The 23,310-nt window shown below is 45.2% G+C and overlaps 1 protein-coding gene across 2 annotated transcripts in view; it reads right to left on the bottom strand.

Annotated features, from left to right (window-relative positions):
* Positions 1-23,310, bottom strand: part of UBASH3B (ubiquitin associated and SH3 domain containing B) — a 75,409-nt gene that overhangs the window by 14,602 nt on the left and 37,497 nt on the right. Inside the window, exons 2-6 of one of the 2 annotated variants that reach the window (XM_037409780.1) lie at positions 12,721-12,774; positions 11,952-12,138; positions 11,247-11,445; positions 8,882-9,051; positions 6,508-6,716 (exon numbers count right to left, since the gene is read on the bottom strand). In XM_037409780.1, the coding sequence (XP_037265677.1) occupies positions 6,508-6,716; positions 8,882-9,051; positions 11,247-11,445; positions 11,952-12,138; positions 12,721-12,774 (819 nt within the window). Of the gene's footprint in view, positions 1-6,507; positions 6,717-8,881; positions 9,052-11,246; positions 11,446-11,951; positions 12,139-12,716; positions 12,775-23,310 lie in introns of both variants that reach the window. The other variant, XM_037409781.1, reaches the window with a different exon arrangement.

Genomic DNA, 23,310 nt, shown 5'->3' with positions numbered 1-23,310 from the left:
ACAAAAATAGAAAGATGCTGGCTTTGGGAATGCTTTGGATTTCATGCACTCAGCCTGCAGTAAGGACTACAGGAACTGATGATAATTACTGTTGTCATGTTATTACGGTATTATTTGTATTTTAGTGCTGCCTAGAGAGCACCTTGCTAGGTGATGCACACACACGATGAAACAAATCCCATCTCAGCAGGCTTTCTGTTTCCTTAGAAACAGTTTCACAGAACAACAGTTCCCAAACTTTGGGCTGCGAGACTGTCAGCCCTCAAATATTCTCATGGAAAATGCCAAGACCATGCTCACTAACATCATCTGGGGACCAGCTGCACATTACCTACCATGGTCTTGTGGACCCACATTTGGAAACTTATGGCTACAGGGAGTTTTCGCTCACCTTTGAAGCTACTGCTTCAGTAGAAAGCAGGAGCACAGCCCTGCCTCTCATGCTGGGCAGTTTTCAGGGTTCCTGCACACAAAATAGCTTGTATCCCATGGTAGGGATATGACACACTCAGTCGGGGTTGTTGTTTCTACATTTTTCAGTGCTGTCTATTCTGTTTCCCATCTACAGTAGGAATTAATTCTCACCAGTGCTTCCTGTTAAATGTAGCCAAAGGGATATAATAGATCCCATTCTCCCTCAAGGGGCTTATCTAATGATGATCCTGCTAAATAAAGCACTTGTGCCCAGAGACTCAAGGACTTTGACCAAGACCCTTGGGAGTAAACTCTGACAGGCAAGTACAGAAGCTGCAGTGACCCTGCAGATTCAGTTACACTGCATGGGTTACGTTTGCTTAGCCGTTAAAAAACAACATTGTCAGATAATGTCTATGGTCATTTACTTTGGCAGAAATAGTTGCCGTTGCTTGCACTTTTCAGTGCTTTAAATATGTCAGAAGTTTCTTCCTGACTAGCACCTAGTTAGGATAAAATCTCAGAGGGGTTTTGTAGCTGTTAAAATAACACTAAGTGCCTCTACCAATGGAACAAAAATAGGTCATCTGCATTTTTTTTAAGAACTGATCTTCTGCAAGATCCCATGATTTGCACCAGTTTAAAGAAGAAAAAAATACCACACCATTGGTCCCGATGTTGGTCCCTTATCTGGTGGAATTAGAGTGCAAGGATGAGACTGAGGTACTGGCTTACTTGGTCAGGTGAAGATGCCATGCAGAGAAGCACTGGCAGGCAAGGGGAGTGGGAGATGGGAACCAGCCGTGCTGGGGGCAGCACTGTTGATCCCCATCCAACAGTGTGAGGCAGCAGCCACTGTGGGCACAGCCCTGACAGCAGATAACCTCTCCAGCCTTCTGCTCTTACTCTTTCAGACCTGACCTTCTAGGTTTACAGATTCTTGTAACTGTATTTTATTCATGGTGAGTTCCTAACAAGGGCTGGGCTTGCTCCAGGGAACGGTTCCTCTCATTGCCCAAATGCAGATACAGCATCAGAGGTCAGGGCAGCAAATACCTCCGAGTTAGGGTTGGTATGAAGTGCAACTGAGGGTGTGTGGATCTTGAAGAGGGGTTAAATGCAGGCAGGAGAGCTTTGTGGGTAGGCTGAGCGAAATATTACTGGGTGCTGTGGTGAGAAATCATGTCTAACTCTTGTCATCAGAATATATGCATGTGATACACTGCAGGCAGAAGTACACTCAGGCCATAGAATCATAGAACCCCACATGATCCTTAAGGTCCCTTCCAACCCATCTAGTTTGGGGGTATGGGCCTTCCTCTAGACCAAGTTACTCAAAGCCCTGTCCAACCTGGCAGGATAAGGCCAACTCTGATCCAAAAGCTGCCCAAGTGCCTTAGTGTGTGCCAAGCCCAGAGCAGCTAAGCCCTGAGCAGGAAGCACCACAGACGTTTATCGCTGTATTAAGTGGTCAACTTGGAGTGCAGATGCAGCTAGCACCGACACATCCTCACTGACCTGAAAACTTGAGTATCTCAATATGAGAAGAATCTGAATTTCTCAGCTAGGACCCATCTCTAGTGCTGGACAAAGAGGATCTTGAGCCCAAGCTCTCTGACTTGACTTCTGTATTGCAGCTTCCAGCCTCTCATCCCATCTCAGCCCTTTCCTTCTTTGCCCATATGACAAAAGGACACTGACCTGGAGAATACTAAGGATTTGTTTGGTTACCCCTCTTTCCTTTGCCCCCAGGAGCTGCTGCACAATTTCTGACACTTTCTTTCTCTCTAAGCCCTTATTAAAAGGCCATGAATGCTTTACTATCTATTCATAGATGTGAGGATTCGCTGTGAATGATGATGAGGCAAAGGCATACTATCTTGCTGTGTCTGGAGAAGGGCCACCAGCCTATCTTCAGTGATACCTCCTTGATGTTGCTGGAAAACAGAAACCACTGAAGCTATTTCAGCTGAGTCATCTTCTAAGCATAGGTCATTGTTTGGACGCTTTTTCCGAAAGGCTTATGGTTCTTCTGCTTGGCAAACAGAGGCTGAAGGCAGACAACAACATCTACTGTCTTCTGGATGATGCCTTGCCTTCACCGCTCTGTCAGTGATACTGTTGTGTCCCTGGAGGCAATGTCTCCCAGTCAGGAAAGGCCACTTGAAGAATGGAGATGTTTGCAGCAGAGGATGGAGAAAGAGTCTCTGTCATGGCACAACAGAGCTGGTCCTCAGCCCTTCGTAGGAAGACTCTTCTGCTGCGTCACTCATCACTATCTAGAGGAGAGGGATTCCCGGGTAAAATGAACCAGCCATTGTTGCAGAACCAGAGGAAGACAGAGTGGAAAAAACCCTACTGAGGCACAAATATAACTTGAAAAATTAGGGCTGTTTTTCCTCCCCCTGGTACTTACGCCAAGTCTGATTTCTCAGGCTTATTAAAGGGGCGAGGAATAGCTTTGGCATCTCACGGGGAGCTGAAATAGACTGCAGTGTAATATCTACAGCGCTTCTATCCATTTTGGGGCAGAGGAGGTGACTATTTCTGGCTTTGCTGGTAATGGAAAAGCAGTGCAGGGAGCCATCGCAAGTTTTAGCTTTTGAGTGGTGCTGGGTCCACAGATACAAAGATAGCACACTTCTGCCTTTACATGCATATGCAGAGCGGCTCTTGGTCTTGAATGCTTGGTTTTTGTGGCTTCTGTGGGGCAAGTAAATTCTGTCTTCACGGGGCTTCCCACTTCCTCCAGGCTCTGTGTGCTGAGGGTGGAGAGTTTCTTCTTTTGACTTGGTAGCCCACTGATTTTCAGGCAACTTAGAAAATACTCTGCAAGCAGTTTGTGGGGAGCTTTTAAGGTGAGGGGGAAGAGAGAGAGAGATATCTCTTTAATACTGAATCTGTAGTTTGGATTCATTCCAGGTGGTTTCAGCTCACCAGTAGCTTCCACTGCTACCAGGAAAGGACTTCCACCTTGATACTATACAGGGGGAAAAGTATTTTGTTTTTAACATTCCTATGGCCACGTCCTCTCCTAGGCTCAGTCAGAGCAGATCTCTTGACATCAATACAGACACAACCGGTTCCTCCCCTAAGGAGACTCCAGTGCTTGTTTCAGAAAGGTTATTTTTCACTCACACACCCTTATGGAGGGGATGGCAAGAATGGGTTACACAGACTTAGGATCTGGGTTGCATTGTGTGGGATGATGAAGCAAGTTATCTTCAATTATTTCCCAACATATAGCACTGATCAGAGATCAAATGTTTCTCCTCACTGGTACCAGTCCTTGTCATGAGAAGAAATCATGCAGGGATGTGCCACAGCCAGCAAAGAAATGTAGTTTAAGTTTATGAAGAATCCTTGGGGTTTGCTGAATAGAAGTGATACCATTCCTATTTTTAGTAAACAGGGAAAGGATTCAGACCTGGAGTCTCTCAAGACACAACCTGGTTTCATGGGCAGTAACTCTGCCTTGAAGGCAAAGCCTCTTCTCCCCTATTAAACAGACCATCATGCTTCTTTTCTTCGCGTGGCAGCCTGTTGGTCTGCAGCTGAGGTACAGGCCTTACCACAGGGACGGGATGTCCTTCTGTTGAATGTACAGTGCTAGCCAGGAAGGTCTGTGTGCTGGGCAGAGCTCACTGTTCGGAGATTAGCCAGAAAAAACATGTTCTGCAAAGGCCACAGTTCAGCTTGTGCCTCCCTTGAGCAGTGCAACAGGGGAACCTTTTTCAGGTGAAATGTGCACGAACTAGCAATCTGATTTTGCTTTTATTAAAGATTCGATCAAATATGCCAGAATAGCATTTTTCCTGTCATATCTCTTGCATGGTATAGCCAGGGTGCTGCAGCCCAGAGTGAGCTGTATTTTCGTGATGATCTCAATAATGCATGATTTTCACTTGAAGAATGCAGTCTCTTGTGACTAGGAGGGAAAGCTCCATGGCTGCTATTCTGTTCTTTATCATCCTCTGCAGGGATGAAACAGGACGTGGCTGTGTACCACAGAAGCAGCACAAACCAGCCCCCAGGATCACAGCACTGCTCACCACCAGCAGCCTCAGACACAACCCCATGAGCTGGGTCCCATCTCCTGCCCAGCAGCAGTTCTCCTGCAGTCCCGGTGAGTACTGCTATGCTTACTTTCATGTGTACAAAGTGAAGATATCTGTGTGCCATTCTTCTCTAACCACAAGGATCCTACTGTGGATACCATTGCCTAGATGGCAGAGGGGTTCAGGTTGTCCTTAGCTTGCTGTACTGTTTTGACCACGTGACATTCTGTAACCTAATATTCCCTGCGGGAAGCTGTTGTGTAAAATGAGACTGTTTCCGGGTATGTAATAATGTTTTTGATAAATGTTCCATATTGCATACTCTAATTCATGATTTATAGTCTTTAGCGGTAATCAGGGAAGGGGCATTTCCTTTCTTTGCTTGTCTGGCGGCAGAGGTGCTTTGAGTTACAAAACATTTGGCTTTCCTTTAAGTTGCTGCTGCAATAGTAATTCTTTCTCATGCTACTCCCTAGGCCTCAAAACTCTTCTAGGCATTTAAGAAAAAACAAAACCAAACCCCAGAATCCACTAGAGCAGGCTGCTGCAGTGTATGTGGACCTGAGAGCATTCTGGCTGGCAAATTTTAGGGGAAGAAAGGATGGTCTTATTGGATTGCAGATTGGAGGGTCTGGATTAAGTCCTGTCTTCATACAAACACTGATTGAATTTGCCCATGCGTCTGGTTACTGGAGGCCTTTTCTTGATGAAAGATGAGTTGGAGTTTCACAGTGTCAGACTCAGTAGAGACAGGTTTGTTCTGTTTGGCTCATGTATGGATGGAAGCCCTTTATTAGTGGTGTTCATTTCTCAGAGGGCAGGCAAGAAAAGAGTAGATGGTTGTGACAAGAGGGTATATGAGTGATCTCTTGCTATGCTTGTCCCTCCCTGATGGGCTTCTGGGTTGGGGAGGACTCAGGTCTGGTTTCCAGAAGGGCAGTGATTACTGGCAGTCACATCTGGAAGCCAGCCTGCAAGCTACGATTGCCCTGTACCTGCTCTCCGTCTGTTATTCACCACATTGCATGTGTTATGCCTGAAAAGTCACAGCTAAAGAAGACAACTGCTTGCCCTTTTTGCTTCCTGCATTTTGCCTGATTTGAGTTGTTGGATCTGTTTCTAGTAAGTGTTGCGTTAGGTCGGTTCCTCTGACTGTCCTGTGCTGACATGGGTTACCGAATGCTTTCACTTTCTGCTCAGACCTTCTCCCCGCAGGTCATGTTTTCCCACTGAAATCTGAAATACTAATTGTCTGTGTTTTGTTCTATGTCTCCATCCCTTCCCTTTGTAACTAATCTGCTCGCTGGTGTGACTGTAACCAAACTTCTGTACCTGCACGGTGCTTAGCAGAGGGGCAGCAGGCAGGAACGTGCCTCTCCCCTCTCCTTGTTGGCTTGTGCTCTGACATACAAACTACTTCCTATGCTCCAGATTTGTCAAAGGTGTTTGGGTGCTTCAGAGGTGCAGACAGCCTTGCAAGAGTGTTCAACCCACCTCTCAAGCACTAGTTTTTTATTGCCGTTTAACTAATTCCCATCAAAATCAAGAGGTCTAAGGCATAACCTTATTCAAAATGTGAGGTCTGCATTCTCATTGAAGCCAATGGCAGGCAGGCAACTAACCACTTCTGAAAATCTTCCCGAGTATCTTAAGCAACACTGCTGATCCCAATCCCTTCTCCCCAGGGAATTATACACAGAAGCTCCCGCTTCCCAAATTAATGCTCAAATTTAAACCTTCCTGATCCTAGTCCCACCACAGAGGTGTCTACACAGCAGTGGTTCTACAGCAGCCATCTGCTCCAGCTCCATTAGCCAGCAGCAGTCATCCTATGAGTAATAGTTGCTGTAACATCTTAGCTAAATAAATCACGTCGTCCTCTAATCCCATGCACAGGGATAGCATCTGGTCATCCTTTGCTTATGAGACAGGGCTTTGTGTGCCAGTTCATTTCCCCCAAACGAGCTTCTCAGCAGCTCTGGGAGACTCTTCACTTACCCAGGTGAAATCACAGCTACTGAGCAGCTTTACCTACCCATGAAACACCCAGGTCCCACATTCATCCGCCTTCGTGATGTAATTTTCAGGCAGTAGCCCAGAACAGCCAGTTGCAAGGGAAATGCCATAAATCCAGCCCTCACTTGTACTGGTCTGTTCCACAGGGGACATGAAAATAAAATCCCCTGGGACCAGCTCCAGTTCATCATCATTCTGGGGGGCGTAAGGATAGATCACTTGCAGCGTCTGGGGGAGAAACAGAAGCACAAATGAATGAAAGGATTGTTAATGGAAGGGAACCTTTGGCAGAGTGGGGCAGGAGCACTCCTTAGCAAGGTATGAACAGCTCTCCTTGTAATGCATCACTTTGTGCTTTATCCAGGAAAGCTTTACCCTTGGGGGAATTCCTGCCACTTCCCACTCTTTGCTGTTGGAAAGCTTTTCAAGGTATTTACTCCTTCTTCCCTCTTTGATTCCAGTCATGTCTTTGATAACTGGGAGGAAACGGGGGAGATGATTTTTTTTTTTAAAGCAAGCCAAAACATGACCGTGTGCCTAAATCTAAGTGCCCTGTTAAAAATGGAACTGAATTCTTATTGGGACCTGGAATTCATACAGCTTTAGTGGTTAGTGACCATTTTGGGTTTACCTACTGACACTTGACCTGAAAGAGCAAGTTCTCCTTGTCTCTGTTGCTTTTGAGACAAGGCAGAAACACTGCCAGGGGGCTAACAGGTTTGACTCTGTGACACGCTGCTCTCAAAACTGTTAACGAGAATGCACAGGAAAAATCATAGGTGATGGGAAATACTGGGATGTTGCCATGCTTGTTTTCTTCGTATTCCAAACATGAACAGGATTAAATTAAAAGCTGGGGGAAAGATCAGTGAGCGTAATCTTCCCTTCACTGGAGCATGAGGAATCCACATGTATTAAATGTCTACCAATAACTCACTTTGGAAGTGGCTACAGCAGTCCCCCATTTAAAAGGAGAACAACTGTGTTATTGTCCCTGGCCAAGCCTAACTTCTGCAATGGCACCATGCAAAAAGAAACCATAACCTGCCGAGCAGCTCTGATCTCTCGATGGTGTCAGCCCGTTTGCTTGCTAATCCTCCTAGACTATTTGTGGTGTTTTCAAAGGAAGATAGAAACTGGTCGCTGTCACCTGATACCACAAGGCCAAAACTTTCACACATAGCTGCCTGCAGTTAGATACTGGAAGATGTGAGCTGGTTTTCATCAGCAACTCCCTTTGCAATCAGTGATAGTGTTGACTCCTTGCAGCTTCTAAAGGACAAGATGGCTCTTTGGATAGGAAAGGAGGATGTCACGCATAGGAGGCATGGCCTGGGCTGGGTGAGAGCACCAGCACCATGCACAAAGGACTTCAGCTCTCCACAAGTTTTGACATCTGTTTACTCTGTGGTGTACTGTGTGCTGGACTAAAATAACTTTTTCCCATGCTGCCACAAGTTTTGTGTGCCTGATTCTGCACAACAGGCTTTGGTGGGGTTAATCACCCCAACCTTAGGAGTCTAGCTGGCTCCCTGAGCCGGCACCTTCTGGAGGCTGCCTCCTCCAGAGGTTGATTCATCTCACCCTGAGATAGAGAGCTTAGATGGGTCAGATGACTCACTTTCTGGAGGTGCCTGTTTCTCTGCGCTGAGCCTCAGACTGGCTCAGACTTTGAGGTCTAACTTGTGGGTATTTACAGGGAGGTGAGATGCATCTCACGTGTGGTTTCTCTATGTCCCCGATCCCAATCTACAAAATAGACATAATATATATTTTTCTGTATGTTGTGTTGGAAAGCATCATTATTAAGAAAACAATGTTTAGACACTTAGCTACTGCACTTACTTCAATTACTCATATGAATTCTGTATACGGGCCACAAGGGTAAAAGTTTCTTACATGATGAAACTAAACGTTGTGATTAATAGTGATGCCAAGTCTATACAGAAGAAATGGATAGCACTCGGATTAAGATGCTGGCCTGGTTCTTGAGAGATCAGACCATTTTATGTTGAGCTAACAGGAGAGTCATTGTTAGAATTAATTAATCCAGCAGGACACTGTTCCTGCAAGAAGCAAGAAATGAGGTGGGTGAAATAGCAAGTCTAGACAGTATGAGTAAAAAAGCCAAAGAAGGGCAGGATGGTTTGTTTGTTAAGATGACTGGTGGGTTGTGGAAGATCTATGTTCTGAGTGTCCTTGTGGGACCTGAGGCAAATTCCTTTATGTCTGTAGAGCCTGTGAATGCAGCTTGTGGCAGCAGCCATGGAGTCCTCATTCAGCTCACAGCTAAAGCAGCCTGCAACTATGCTAGGCCCTTTTTTTTTTTCTTCTCTTTTTTTTTTTTTTTTTTCCTTCTTTCTTTTTGACTGAAACAGGCTCCAAAAATTTACCTCATGATTAACAAAGCGTATGTCTCGGGAGAATATCGCAGCAACCCAGTCGCAGCCCAGCTTGACATCAATGTTCTGCGCTAACTTCTCCAGCGTGGGCAGGTGGCTGGTCTGGAAGTGATAGGCCAGTGTCACGTGGAGCTGCTTCTTGTGGGGCTCCACGTGAACATCTGCAATGAGAAGATGTCAGTTAACAAGTGACTGTCGAGATTAGCAGCTTTTCAAGGGTGTAAGAGTGTCTATCATGTCTCAAGAGGAGCTGGGAGCTGAACTCTTAAAGATAGCTCAAGTGGAACACATTATAGGGCAGTTTCTGAAAAGGCTTTGGGAAAGTCATATGTGAGTGCCCTATATATGTGTTGCGCCTTGCATCAAATTATTAAGATTTGTTGTCTGATTCAGTCCTGAGTCACAACAGGGTGGTAAAAAAGCATCCTTGCCAAACTGCCAAAACGCATTTGCATTCAGGAAACAATGGGTTTCTGGATGGTGTGATAACAATTATTGTAATTTTGAACCCACTGGGTCTTCTGCCAAAAAAGACATTTTTCTAGGTAAGGGATAGGCTTTCTTTCATTAGCAGTTGAGGATCTCTCCAAAATAAGCAAGTTAGAAAGCATAATTTTTACTCTCCCACCTTTGTTCTTTCTCCTACAGTAGCAATTACAAATCCATGGAATTTACAGGTTCATGCAAGTTGATTAAATCTTTTCCCTGGACATTAGTTGGATTACCAGTTTGCCCACTGAGGGTGAGGTATTCAAAACTGTGGAAACAGACATTGATACGATAACAATTCAAAATGAACCAGCAGAAGAATTACCCGTATTGAGAGAAGATTCCAGGAAGCAGAAAGGTGAAAGTATGTGAAGTATTGGGACTTTTCCAGTAGATGTGGAAATCATTGGATAGATTGTTTGCATGTAATTTCTTCTTGCTTATTCAACCAAAAATTGCAATTAAATTTAACTGATTATTCAGTCAAAATTGCAGCTATTCAGAGACTTGGCTCCAAGTGCCAGCCAGGGGTATCTTTGCAAGCTCATCTGTCTTTTTTTTGATCAGCAAGAAAAAGTATGTTCTGGATCTCTGAAAAAGCCCCAGAGACTTTAATGCAATAACCTGACCAAGCTGTGGACTGCAATGCAGCAGTTTCCCCTAAGAACCAATTCGGTCTGAATTGGAGCAGTCACAGGGACAGAAGCTTGCTAGAAGCCATTGACGCTTCCTTCTTCTGGGTCAGTGTTTTTGGGGTAAGAACTGCCCCTTTTGTGTCAGTTTGGAAGGCATGTCTACACTGTGGAGGGGACCACTTGTACCGCTCTCATGTGGCTGCAGCAGTCCTTGGACCCGCCTAATGTCTCTGTGCCTGTCGCTGCCTTCCAAAATGTGCATTTGTAAATGTAACAGCCATTTCCTCCCTCTTCTAAAGGGAAGAAAAGTTCTAGGTCACTGTCAGGTGAAAGCAATGCATTTCAGAGGTGTGACGAACCTACGACACATCTGTATCCCTGCCTCTGAACCAGGGGCAGAGACTTGGAGCTGTTCTGCATGGTGTTATGGGATGCCTGCCTAGCACAGAAACATCCCAGGGACTCAGAAGTTGCTGTGTGTTGATGTATTTAAATTCCAGGATAAGCCTGTGATAATGAAGGACTAAACTGATTGTGTTGTGACTAGTCCAGGCTGAATGCTACAGCGACAGAGGGTGGGAGGATTAGTCAGGGAGCTATTACGGTGCTCTGATGCTGTTCCGACTTCCAAGTTTGGAGGTAATCGGAGGACACCCAGAGAGCCTGTTCAGCAGCGGAGACCATCAGAGCACAGGGTGCTCTGCTTATTTCCCTGCTCCTAGCTCCTGATGGGTTCCCCCCTCCAAAAGCAGCAGAGGACCCAGCAACAGAGCCAGCCATGGCGGTACTGAGATTTTAAAAGGTTCCCCCCTAGGTTACCAGGGAACTTGGGGTCCTCTTGCAGTTTACTATTTACATCTCAGAAATGCGGCGAAAAAACAAACACAGCCTTTACAAGGCTGAGGAAAGTTTTGTGGCAGTGGCTTGAGGTAGTGAGTGAAGCAGGAAACGCTCAGCCTTGCAGACAGACCGTCTATCTGAAAGGTTAAGGAACCACGAAATGTCAACTGCCCTGTCAGGAGATAACACTTGAGACTAAATGTCAGGTGATCTTTCAACTGAAAAAGCACTGAAACCCAAAGCGCCTGGTGAGGTGTTCCTCTCAGGCTCTTAGCCACTTTTGAAAATCAGGTATTGGCTTCATGAGCTTCCTTTCTTTGTGCCATCAAAATTTTGATTTCTGAAAATGCCGGCGCTGTGAGCTCTTTGCAGCTGCCAGCATAGTCACTCACCTGCTTTAGAAGCAGCCTCTGCAGCGAAGTCTGCAGCAAACTTCTTGAGCACCTCAGCACTTTCTTCCTTGACAAAAAGCCCAATGAAGTTTGAGGACGTGTAGAGCTCCAAAGGCAGAGGGGCTGGGAATTTGCATTTCCACCGCATCACAGTGGCCTGCAGAGCTTCGGTGAGAGCATCGACCTTGCTGTCCTCACACTACAAAAAGAAACAGGACAAGCATTTCTCAGGTGGAGAATGGCTCCTTATGCCTGTGCTTAGCTCTGTAGTGCACTCAGTAGAGAAAGGAAGCTTGGGTTGGCGTGAATGGTCTACATTAGCTATAATGCAGTGAGAAAAAGCACAGGGTCATAGAAAAAGGTATGCGTAGAAATCATCTGCCCTCCCTTGTCGTCAAAGCAGGATCAGATATCCCCAAGTAACCTTCCTACCCCCCCTCCCCATTCTCGCGTTAACGATCACTTGAGATTATTAAAATTTGGTTTTCTGCTGCTGCTCTTCCCTGAAAACAACCCACTTAAAAAACCAATTACCTCCTCAACAAGCCCAGGCATCAGGCAGTTCTGCCCCCCCCCGCCCCAGCTCCTGAGCACAAACCCTTCTGCAGCAACTGAATGAAGCATGTAATGTCTCCAGTCTGAGCCTGGCAAGGGCTGCTCATGAATGCATGTATAAAGGCAACGGAAAGAGGAGCTCTGGTTTACCATAAAGAACTGGCAAAGGGTGATATGTGGGAAAATGTTGTGAGCTTTGTTCTTCCCACAGATCTGCTTTGATTGCTGCCAGAACTCAGACAGCTTCTGAGCCAGGGGGCCGGTGGGGCGCAGGTAGAGGACATACTCCCGAGGCAGGGTGTCATCGAGGAATGGGTCACCCACATGGGAGAACAGCCTGACAGGGAGAAAGAAGTGTTAGATTGAAAGATTAAGACTTTTTTTTTTTTTCTTTCCCAGCAAAACCAGCTTCCCCTGTCCTTATTCCTGTTCATTCTCCCTTTATGGAAAAAATCAGCTCTGGCAGGTCAGGCAGAGAGGTGCACTGTCTCACTTGCAACCTATTACCACTGCTGAGTAATACAAGAAAATTGGGTTTTAGTTTCAGACTGAGGCTCTGAAGATCTAACCTGGGTCACTGCTTCTGCCTTTCTGACTTTTGGTGTACAAAAGACAGGGAGGAGAGCGCTAGAAATTGCTCAACATCTTTGAAAAGGCAGTTCTTAGTTTTCTGTTTAGGTGCTAAGGGTGGAGAGAGTAGTGGTTCCTTTCTCTCACCTTTTTTTTGCTATTACTGAAGATCACAAACTGTCTCAGGCAAGGCTTGTTTCTGGATTACTTATTTACAGCTCTTAAATAATGTCTCACTAATTTTGCTAGTGCTTTTCAGATAACGCCCCTGTTTAAACACTCCAATGGCTAAAACCTTAAAGTCACTAATCTCTTGTACTCTTTTTAACATTTATTACTTCATACCAACCAGTCGCATGCTGCTTGAACACTTCTTCCACCTGTCGATGCCAGTGCTTTTTGTCTGGAGAGAGAGCAAAATAAAAAATATTTCAGTGATGCTGGGTTATATGGCTATAGTCAGATCTGTTGCTGGCACTTGGGTCCTTGCTGGGGAAGGGCTGTAACGGTGTGTTTCAAAATCTGCAGGAGATGCTTTCCAGACTGATTCTTTCAGCCCTGGGGCTTTCTTTTGGACATGTCCCCTGTCAAATCACCATACATTGTTCGAGGGGCAAAGTGATGCAGCCTGTTCAAAGTAATGAGACACGGAGCTCTGGGTTTTCCCTGCTTGGCCTGGTGTTCTTCTGGATAGTGAAGGCTATTGGCATTAATGACCTCTTTGTTGGTCATATGTTCATCAGGAAAATCAAAAGGTTTGGGTCTGGAAGGACCAGAAAAGGACAAGAAAAATCCAGCTGCCACCAGGGGGCACAAACCAGAGCTTTTCAGGTCAGAATAACCTGCCAAAATTTGCTAGCTGCCCTCAGTCCTTGCTACGTTGGAAGTGCTCTTTTGCTCATTTCCCTTCAGGATGCCTATAAATCCCTTTTCACTCCAGCTGGGAAGACCCCAAGTCTTTTGTTCAGCAAATTTTCCAGTTCCAGAGCAAGTCAGCAGAGTGCTGTTTAACTTGTAGACATGTAATAGCGTTTTCCAAATGCTAGAGATCAGCGTCGAAATGCAGCCCTGCATCAGCTCCACTTCATAACACTAGAGACAGCCAACATGGGGAATTCACCTGGAATCCAAATGGCATGAATATTTAGCAAAAATTATGAATGAAGGAGGCAGAAAAGGATAGAAACATTAGGGTCGTGAGGCAGAAGTCAGGCCCTTTGTTGGGTGTCAGGAGGCAAATTCCCCATGAATAGGTGACTTCAGAGCTTCCTACTTAAGGGAAGAAGGGCACTATTGCTCTTAAACTAAGTCCTACAGGTGTGGCAGGAAGGAGGCCAAAATTAATGGGATGCTGGTTTAATCTAAATAACCAGCACACCCTCGTGCACAACGGTGTGGGTGGAGGAAGATCTGAAGAGGAAGAAGCCTTCACAGAAGGCAAGAGTGGGGTCTCCAGGCAGCTGTCCCATGAAGCCAGGGAAGGGATCCTACAGGTAGGCAGTGCCAGAAAAGGATCTACATTGTACAGACCCACCACGCAGCACTGGTGGACAGAGGTGTCTTTCCCAGCATTAGACAACAGGGGATGCATTCAGGTGCCAGCGCAGCTCCCACCGAAGGTAAAGCCTCGCTGGCTACCATTCAGCGGGTGAAGCATGAGCAGGGGTACTGCCCAAGGACTGACCAAGGTGACAGCTAGTTGTATTCTCTTGTTAATTCGGCTGAAGCACCTGCCTCCCTTTTGCTCTGTGGGTTATACGCCGTGTCTCAGTTGCCTGCTGTTAGCGACAGAAAATCTGACTGAGGACAGGAAAACTTCTAGTTTACACCAGCCAGCTTCAAGCCATAACCTAATCTTACTAAATATGGTATGTTACAACTCAATAATAGCACAAAAGACTTGCTGACACCTTTAAGCTAGAGGGAATGTGTCTGACCAAAGGGACGAGATCAATGTAGTATGTACCCACTCTGCGTTATCTGCTGTGAAAAGATGCTGCTGGGTGGTTATAGGAAGAGTGTCCAAGTGAGGGCAAAGGGTCATGACTCCAGGGTCCAACCCATGGCTCTAGGATTCGGGCAGCTGGGACCCTCCAGCATTTCATGTTTCTGCCCTTAGTGCTGTGTAGGATGTTTACTGCGCTTCTGTCACCCTTTCTGTCCGCAGTGATGACTTTCAAAAGCACTCCAATAACCATGCAGGAATATGCAGTGTTACCCACCAGCCCAGCTCGTAGACATGTGTTGTTGACTCAGCTGTGTTTCAGCTCTGCCCATGGCTTCCCCACCCCTTGAATATACATATTTTTGTTCATTTTGAGGGTAAGAGGAAGGCAGAAAGATAATGCTGCAAAAAAGGGCTGTGTTGCAAATGTGTGATTATGAAAATACTTCCTCCTGAAGCATTTTGCTGCCCTTATCTGCCAGCATTCATTTGAGATGAGCAGAGCGCTGGTCCAAGCACCTGCATTCTGGAAGGATGTATCTTGTGCGGTCAACATCGTAGTTTGGGCTGTTCTATCTTGCTGACCTTTCCCTAGTCTGGCTCGGATGCACTGTGCAAAACAGCCACTGCTTTTCCTTGAAAAGCAGTTCGGACAAGAGCAAAGAGCAATAAGCTCTCCCCTTGCATAAGCTGAGAACCTTTCAGGGACACTGCTCCTCCAGCAGAGCCTGTGGATTTTCCCTACCCTGGTTTTACCATCCATTTCTGTTATTGTTGCCTTTGCTCAGGTCACACACTCACACACACACACACATGCCCCTTGCCTTCATTGTTTATGCTCTTTAAAACACAACTACGATGTGACTCTCCTAACCATACATCTTGCCACTGAAGTGTGCGTGTCTGTGTTGCATCCGAGGCAGTGAATTAAAAACACCCTCCGAGTAAAGCTCTGGCTTTGAAATGAGCAGTTTCTCCTGTTGCAAAGTGAGGGCAAACAAGCTGGCTCCCACTTGTTATTTACTCTCTCCAGACCCCAGAGCAGAACTCTGAAGGAGTCATGCACAATCTAGCAGGACAGACGGTTCTGCCACCCACCCTTGTTGACTTGTTCACTTAACGAATTGATGTTTCCTTGGAACAAATCGCACAATAGAGCTCTGCTGGAACTGACTGCAGCTCCTTCTCTGCTGCCTTTGTACTCCTGAGACCCCAAGGGGCGTTAGAAAACATTAGGCTGGGCCCCACACGTTTGTTCATGTGTGGTTTCAAAAGGTGCCTATCTCTTCCATGGGGACAATAAACTCCCTTTTCAATTTAATTTTCAGTGCAAGGAGGAAATACTGCATAAAGCAAACAAAAGCCAAAGTATATTTTTATCACCGGACCTGAAGCTGAGAGACCTTTTCTTTTTCTTTCTTTTTTTTTTTTTTTTTAATTTAGTGCTGGGAATGATGATGATTACTGATAGCCTCTGGTTAGTCACAAAACAAGGCACGCACTGCATTCCTCTCAAATACCTTCCCCTGCTGCCACCAGCCAGAACCTGGAGAGGACCCATCTGCCAGGTGCTCCAGCTCCCAGGCCCCGTCAAGATCAGGTTTTATAAAAGTTGTGTACCTGAAACTAATCACAATTATGTTTGGCCACTTACAAAAGTGGCCTGATTTTCACAGCTGCTGAGTGCAGTGGGAGCTGGAAGACATATTCTGCTCCTGAGAAAACCAGGTCACTTAATTAGGTGACTAGCTATGGCTTAGGTGCTCAGATTTACTCATGCTGGGTAGCAAGTGTTGCTGTAGTATTGTAGCTAGTAGTAAGAAGTGGTTTTGTGATGCAGATGCACCAAAAAAGGGGAAAAAGCCACAAAATAACTTATTTTGCAGAATTTACCAAACCAGCATCACATAGTAACCATTTCTGGTCATGCAAAAATCGCAGCAGGGTTCAGATAGGAGGTGAGAAGCTTTGTGCAGCACTACTAGTCCCTCCAGCCACCCAGCTCCTCCATCTCTTAACCTCTGCTGCCTCTGAGATGAAGTACAGGGAACTCATTTAACAATCCACAGCAACACATAATAGCAATTGTCAACAGACAGCAAGGGACATGTCCAGTTGGAGTCAGGTCTGGAGATGGATTGTTTAGGGAGAAGATCCTAATAGCAGTGTCTTCCAGAAGCACCACAAGTATTTTAGCCACCACAAAGAATCAGATGGGTTTGATTCTTCAACCTCAAAGGCCTCCCTATGACACCCCTCAATGTTAAGTCACAAGGAAAGTCTTCCTCCGCTCAATCACTGGTTAAACAGTATCAAAATCTTGCTAGGAAGCATCCCAGCTAAACAGTTGACCCCTGAGCCTGAAACATTACAGCAGAACCGGTGTTGCTGCCCTGGCATATACATATTAATGTGGAAATGGTGCCCACTTTAACCTCAGCCCACTTAATGGGAGAGTACACAGCTCTGCACGCTAACGAACTTAACTCGTTACTGTTGAAGGATTTTTGGTTTCCTGCAATTTCAGGGTAGAAAAAAAAGGCAACAGGGGAATGTCAATTCAGCTAAGAAACATATATCAATAAACATAAAGTATAATGGCAAAATTCCATTTACTTCAGAGGAAATGACTGTAGTGTGGAATGATGTATTAACCATAAAGAGAACCTTCAGTCTCAGAAGCACCACACAGAGAAATCCTCTGTAAGCGCTCAGCTTTCTTTTTCTAGTCTAGTTTAAAAAAGGAGGGTGTATATGGCTGCCAACGGTGCCGTAGTGTGCCTGGTAATGAACTGCCGTGTGGGCAAGTTAATGCAAACAGCACAAGAGCAAGGGATTGGGCTGAACTAATCTGAGATATTTCTTTATCTGCACCTGCGTTATAATTTAGCACTGAAGAGGTATGCAAACTTTGGGATGTTGATGCCCATGGCAGAGATGAGCTGACATGCATGTACTGTGCTAGGGCAGGGAAGATGCGTGTGTGTGCACCGCGGCTGTGCAGGGTCCCGAGCCTCCATCATGGCCAAGCTGGGCTGAAGCCCTTGGAGCTGGCCCTTCAGGCACGGACCGAGCAGAGACTGCTGCAGGCGACCTCCTCTCCTCCTCACACGTTCAAATACACCAAGGCTGAGTCACACAGCTGGTCTGAACCCTTGGGGCCACGCAGCCTGGTTGTTCTCCAGAAGCAAAGTCTAGTTCATAGAAAGCTGGCCCCTCTGGCTGCCGCTTAGGACTGAATTTCCCCATTTCCATTGGCTCTCCATTTGCTATAATAAGCAGAGATTGAAACTCTGCTGTCGGCAGAGCTGACCTCTCTCTGTAAGAGAAGGCTTGCTCTGCTGCGTGTTGCTGCTCACAGAGGCAGTAGAAAATGCTAGCAGCAGCCTCTACCTCAGATCCACCTACAACTTGTCTGCCTACAGAGGCACCGAGGGATTTGTGAATGAGCAATGGAAGGATGGAGGCAGCCTGTAAAAGAAAGGGAATGACTAAATCTTCCCTTTCATTATATGCCTCAAGCCTAGACAAACTTCTTATCCATGTACAAAACCCCTTGGAGGAATTAATTCATCATTTCAAGTAGCCCTGAATCTTTGGCCCATAAAATATTTAGTTGTGTAAATAAAGATACTTTGGAAACTGCATTAAACATGATGGAAGTACTTGGCTTTCCTCATCATTAGGTTCAGTTCGAAGGACTGCCTGACATGACAAGATAGGAATTATGGATCATAATTAACACCAAATGAGTTTTGAAAGAAGAATGCTGTCAAATGGAACATTTTACTTAGGATTATAAAATAGGCCCATTTATTTTTGCTTGTATGTGTGTGTGTAAATTATGTATTTATGTAAACTTATATTCAAATAGGTGTCTATGTCTAGGTAAACTTTGACTTTTTTCACTCTATGTTGGTTTATGGTAAAAGAATAGAAAACAAAACACTGTCTGGCTCCAGGGGATGACCAAAAAAAAAGGCCTTTTCTAGATGTGGCTGCAGGTGCCGTTTGGAGCATGCCTGTCAGTCCTGGGACAGGTCAAAAGCCTAAAAGTTAACTCCCCCGCAGCTCACATGTCAAACAGTGGTGGTGCCGGAGGTCCTGAATTCAAACCCTGCTGTGTAGCAGCATGTATAGGGAAGCATTTACAAATTTTTTGCAAACAGTAAAATTCCCAGCTCTGTGTGTGTGTGAGTTTGCAAATTTCCCATCAAGTGACCCTTACAGATTCCTTAATTTTTGCAGCTTTCATCAATTGTTTATACCATTAACAGTACCATAGTGGAAATGTGTCTATTGTAGGCTTTCAATAAACAATGGCACATTGTAGAACAGTTTTGCAAGCAAAATTTCTGTCCATCTAATGACTTGATTATTCGATGTAGGGAAAGATAACCAAATTCCAAATAACTGACTGCATGTCTCATGAAGTGGTTAGTTGTTCTCCACACAAAAATGGCCAGTGAGGTGTTCTTTCCAACTGGTTTTCGATGTGGGCTATTCATATGTATTCCTCTGAATTCTCAATATGCAGAATTCAGTTGGTCACCAAAAATCATATGATACGATTTCTGTTCTTATTTAGGTGACCTTACTTCTATAAATAGGGACAGGACAGGAAGATATCACTAGGGATCAAGTTCCTGTTTAGGGTAGGAGGTTGAGTAGGTTTCTTTTCTGCAATTTGTTAAGAGAAAAAAAACAAAACCAACAAAAACCCCAGGGTGTTTTTGCAAGACAAACGACTCTTAACGTAATTGCGCAGCAGCAGAATTACTTTTTCTTCCTTTTACTGAGCTTTGGCCGAATCCTTCAGACATTACCTTAGCTTACACTTTGTTGCATACCGCGCAGGCTGGCGGATATAAAGTCCTCATGTTTAACTGAGTGACTCTTAATTGCAGCCACATCCTCCACAAAACACGAGTTCATTGCTATACGCTGAGATCCCCTTAGGAACACGCTGTTCGGTACAACATCCCCAATTTAGGTCAGCGAATGCTATAAGCAGATCACAGCCATGTAAAGACCCAGGTCTTGCCTGAAATACAGGAACTTTCAGAGGAGTACGGGGAACTGCCCGACTGCACAGTGGCTATGGAGACTGCCAGATTTCAAACTGTGCTGTACCCTGTAGGTCACGTAAATGTTTATAGAAGGTGCCTGACGGCATGGTAGGGGCTCGGTAGTTCTCTTCCTCCTCCTTCCCAAGGGGTGGCTGCTTACTCCCAGCTATTGAATACCAAGCTCTGGTAATAGGAAAGAAAGAGAAATGGGAAAAGCCATCAGAAATAAGTCTGGGAAACATGCTGCTATGTATTTCTAGTTTCCATCATTTAAAATGTTCCTTTTTTCAGAGGACAGTCCAGCTGGCAAACTGCCGTTTGGCCACATGATGATGATGATGATGATTTTTAAGTGCAAAGAGTGAGGGCCTGGGTGTGTGCCTCTGTTTTACGTGTTTATTTTTTTTAAGTTATGTAAGATTTTGAAGGTGTTTCCCCCCGCCCCCCCCCCCCCCCCCATTCTTTAGCCCATGTGCACTGTCATTCCCCTAATCCTCTGCATAGCCAGCTTGTTAAAGCAAAAGAAGAGGGAAGTACAGACTCATAAAAAGTGTCTGGGATAAAGGCAGGAATGTAGCAGCCATTTAATATTTTTAAAGAGATACACAGTTTAAAAAGGAAACAGGATATTATTTTCTTTAGAACAAAAACAGTACAGCAATTTTATGAGGCATGGGCTTAGATGTCAAAATCCTGAGCTTGCAGTTGCCAGCCTCTCCACCAGGTCCCTGTGTGATGGAGGAGGAATGAGGCGCAGGTATTTTGGCTGATTTGAACTGGTCACACGCACCATCAGAATTCCTCTGTCCTTTTATTTTCCCCTTCAGCTTCCCATGCAAAAACCTGTCATTAGTTTTGCTTATAATCATGGTATTTTTTTGTTTTGTTTTGGATTACAGTTGTTGTCAGGCTTCCTAGTTCACTTCCTTAAGCTTTTCCCCTGATGTGTGAATCTAGAAATGTACTGCTACCCAAATAAAGAGCTGCCGTCTCTGAAAATAACAGGAATCCTGAAGCCGGAGATTGAAGGAAATGACATCTCACAATTCCCCAGTAAAACCATAAGAGTTGGCAGCACCTTGGCTGACTGATTCAGAAAGGTTCAAAATTTTGATGCAGAGCAATCACTGGAAAAGGGTGACAGGATTAAGGAAGAGAGGTAATAACCACTGCGTGAAAGGTTTGCAGAATTCTGAGTATTAGCAAAATAGTCAAATACAGATAATACAAATAAATTGAAATAGATGGTGGTTTTAACTGCAGCACATTCAACAGAGGCTTGTCCCCATCAAAACCACCTCATTTTAATACTAGCCAGAATGCTGCAGAGTGACCAAGATTTCATTATTCAAGTAGCACAGTGCAGGAGAGCAGGAGCTTTCATCCCAATACTATTAATACATTTTTAGCTAAGCAGGAAGACAATGTCTTTGCAAGGAGCCAAGTTAGAGGTTTAAGTATGTTCAAATATACCATCTGGAGTTTCAGTGATAGCCAGAAAAGGAAGCAGTTGTCATGCTGATTGGAAATAAGTAAGTTCTCTTGCAGCGTTCAAGGCAAACATGATGCTTTTTTATTTCTAGTTGCTGCTCTTCCTATACAGAAATGAGCTGGAATGGAAGAGAGATTTGCCATATCTCTGTTTCCTGTATGAAGCTCCTCATCGCTAGAGCCTCTTTTTCCCCTTCTTGGGTGGGTTTTAGGCAGAGCGTGGATCCGCCACATGGCTTGCCAGAGCGGGAAGCCGTGCCAGGTGGCTGCTTATTGCACGTGGTGCCCGGTGAGTGCTGCTTGGCACGTGAATTGCAATTGTCTCACTGCCACTTCGTGAGCACCTGCCTCTCCATCTGTCACATTGCCTCTTACTTTAAGTGGTACAGCTCGTCTTCGGTGACTGCCATTTCAGTAGGTGTCTGCAGTGCCCAGCACAGCACCAGGACCTGCTGCTGAAAAATGCAGCAATAGCCACAGCTATGCAGCACACCCCACACACCCCAATTTGGAGAGGGCGAGATGGGAGGTGGAGAGACAGTGAGCTACCTAATGTCACACAGGTCATGGAAGAGGGGATGGTTTTCCTATGGATGCCACACTCTGCCTGGCTTGGGGCTCCCTGGAGAGACATTTGCTTGCTTTTCTGCCCCCAGTTCTTCAAGGCAGCCCCGCTTCAGAATTTTTTAGTATCATGCAGATCTTTAGGAAGAATGGAAAAAAAAAAAAAAAGGCCACAACTAGCACTTTAAAGTGCCAGTGTTAACATTTTCCAGCTTCTTGGGGTTTCAAAACAGGAAGTTTGGGGGCGGCGCAGTTGCACAATTTGCCAGAAAGCTGCTGTTCTGCGAAGTCGGTGACACTGGGCTATACCAGGAACTTGAGCCCTGCAGGCCACCAAGGGCCTCATTTTCTGGGACTAATTCTCGGTGTGATGTGAGGGTTTGATATGCTGCTCCTATTAGTAGGAGCCTTGTGGGTTTAGCTCCTCTCAGCTGCCAGTGGAGAGTTGACTTGTTCTCCAGAGACAGAGTAAACCCCAGAGCTAAGGGGAAGTTTTCCCAGCCTGACCGAGGAAGCAAGTAGAGATAACATAGACCAACATCAACATGGTAGAGTTAAAGACTGAAAACAAAGCATTGAGCTACTCAGTTTGGATCTTGTGATGAACCTTGTGATGCAAACTTCCTTCTAGGTTAGAGTCCAGGTCTTTGTATCATGCACATCATCATGAGGAGAGCTGGGATGTTTGTCTGAACTTGCTTTGACTTGGCAGCAATGACGTTTTGGCTATGTTGTCCACTTATGTGCAAACAATGAACACCCCCAAAGTTTTGTTCAAAGAGGATGAAGCATCAGGCTGGGGCCTGCACAGGCGAATCCATTGACTGTTTCAGTTCCTTTCCATCTAGTAGAGGGAAGGGAATACATTGCAACTAAATCCCACAGTGGGCTCCACAGTAAGGCTTCATGGGCCTATCTGGAATTTAATATTAAAGGTGGTCAGTGCATGAGATGGAGTAACTTTCTACCAAGAGAAAAGGCAATGGTTAATATCAAAGGAATGATATTTTGTGGTTTGTCTGAATATTGTTTGCCAGAGATGGAAGAGTTAAGAAACCCATGCCCTGACAGCTGGACTTGGCAAGCTTAATTTGATAACCTTTGCACCAGTCAGTTTTTGCATTATTTCCTGCATTTGGAAGAACCTAACTGTGTTCATACTGTCACCTTATTTTCTTCTTAAGTAGTTATTTTCTTTTCTTTATGGGCAATGTCTGTTTACCATGAGGAATCCTGCATGTTGTTTATACTAACGGACTCACAACTTTGCTGAAAAGGCAAACCCCGGAGACGGAAAATGGGAAGTAGATGCTTAGCGAGAAGCTAACCATGATCTCACACCTAAAATAGACTCACGCAAAGCAACAAGAAGGAAGTCTAAGAAATTAAGGAAGGTGGAAGGAAGAAGGGTGGGGTGCTGAGATAGTGGGTTAAAGGCAAAAAGAGATACTTAAAATAGCCTCCTGCTCTAGACAGCTCTGTTCAGGAATTTCTTTAAGCCTTGTTGTTTTCAGTAGTATAGATATTTCAAAATATTGAAAACCAGTATTCCTCACTTACTATTTCTTGCCATCCAGATAGGACCGTGTTATGTCAATATTTACATGGGAGACCTGGGCAAGAACCCCAAAGTGCTGTAGGAAAAAGGGGAAAGGAGGGATAATGCAGCAGATGATGAGGCACATGCCACTGATTCAAAGCTGAAACACCCGCCTTGAATAGTCTTGGCGTTGGGAGTGCCATGGTAGTAGAAGGTCCCATTATGCACTGAGAAATCGCGCACAGGTCTCGGCTCTTGCCTCAGAGATTCTGAAGTATGTGGTTAAACCAGTAAGCTAAGGCTAATGTCAAAGTTTCCATTGGAGGAAAA

This window comes from Falco rusticolus, chromosome 16 (assembly GCF_015220075.1).
Source record: "Falco rusticolus isolate bFalRus1 chromosome 16, bFalRus1.pri, whole genome shotgun sequence".
NCBI lineage: Eukaryota > Metazoa > Chordata > Aves > Falconiformes > Falconidae > Falco > Falco rusticolus.
The sequence above is the reverse complement of the archived record's forward strand: the minus strand, read 5'-3'. Positions and strand labels throughout refer to the sequence as shown.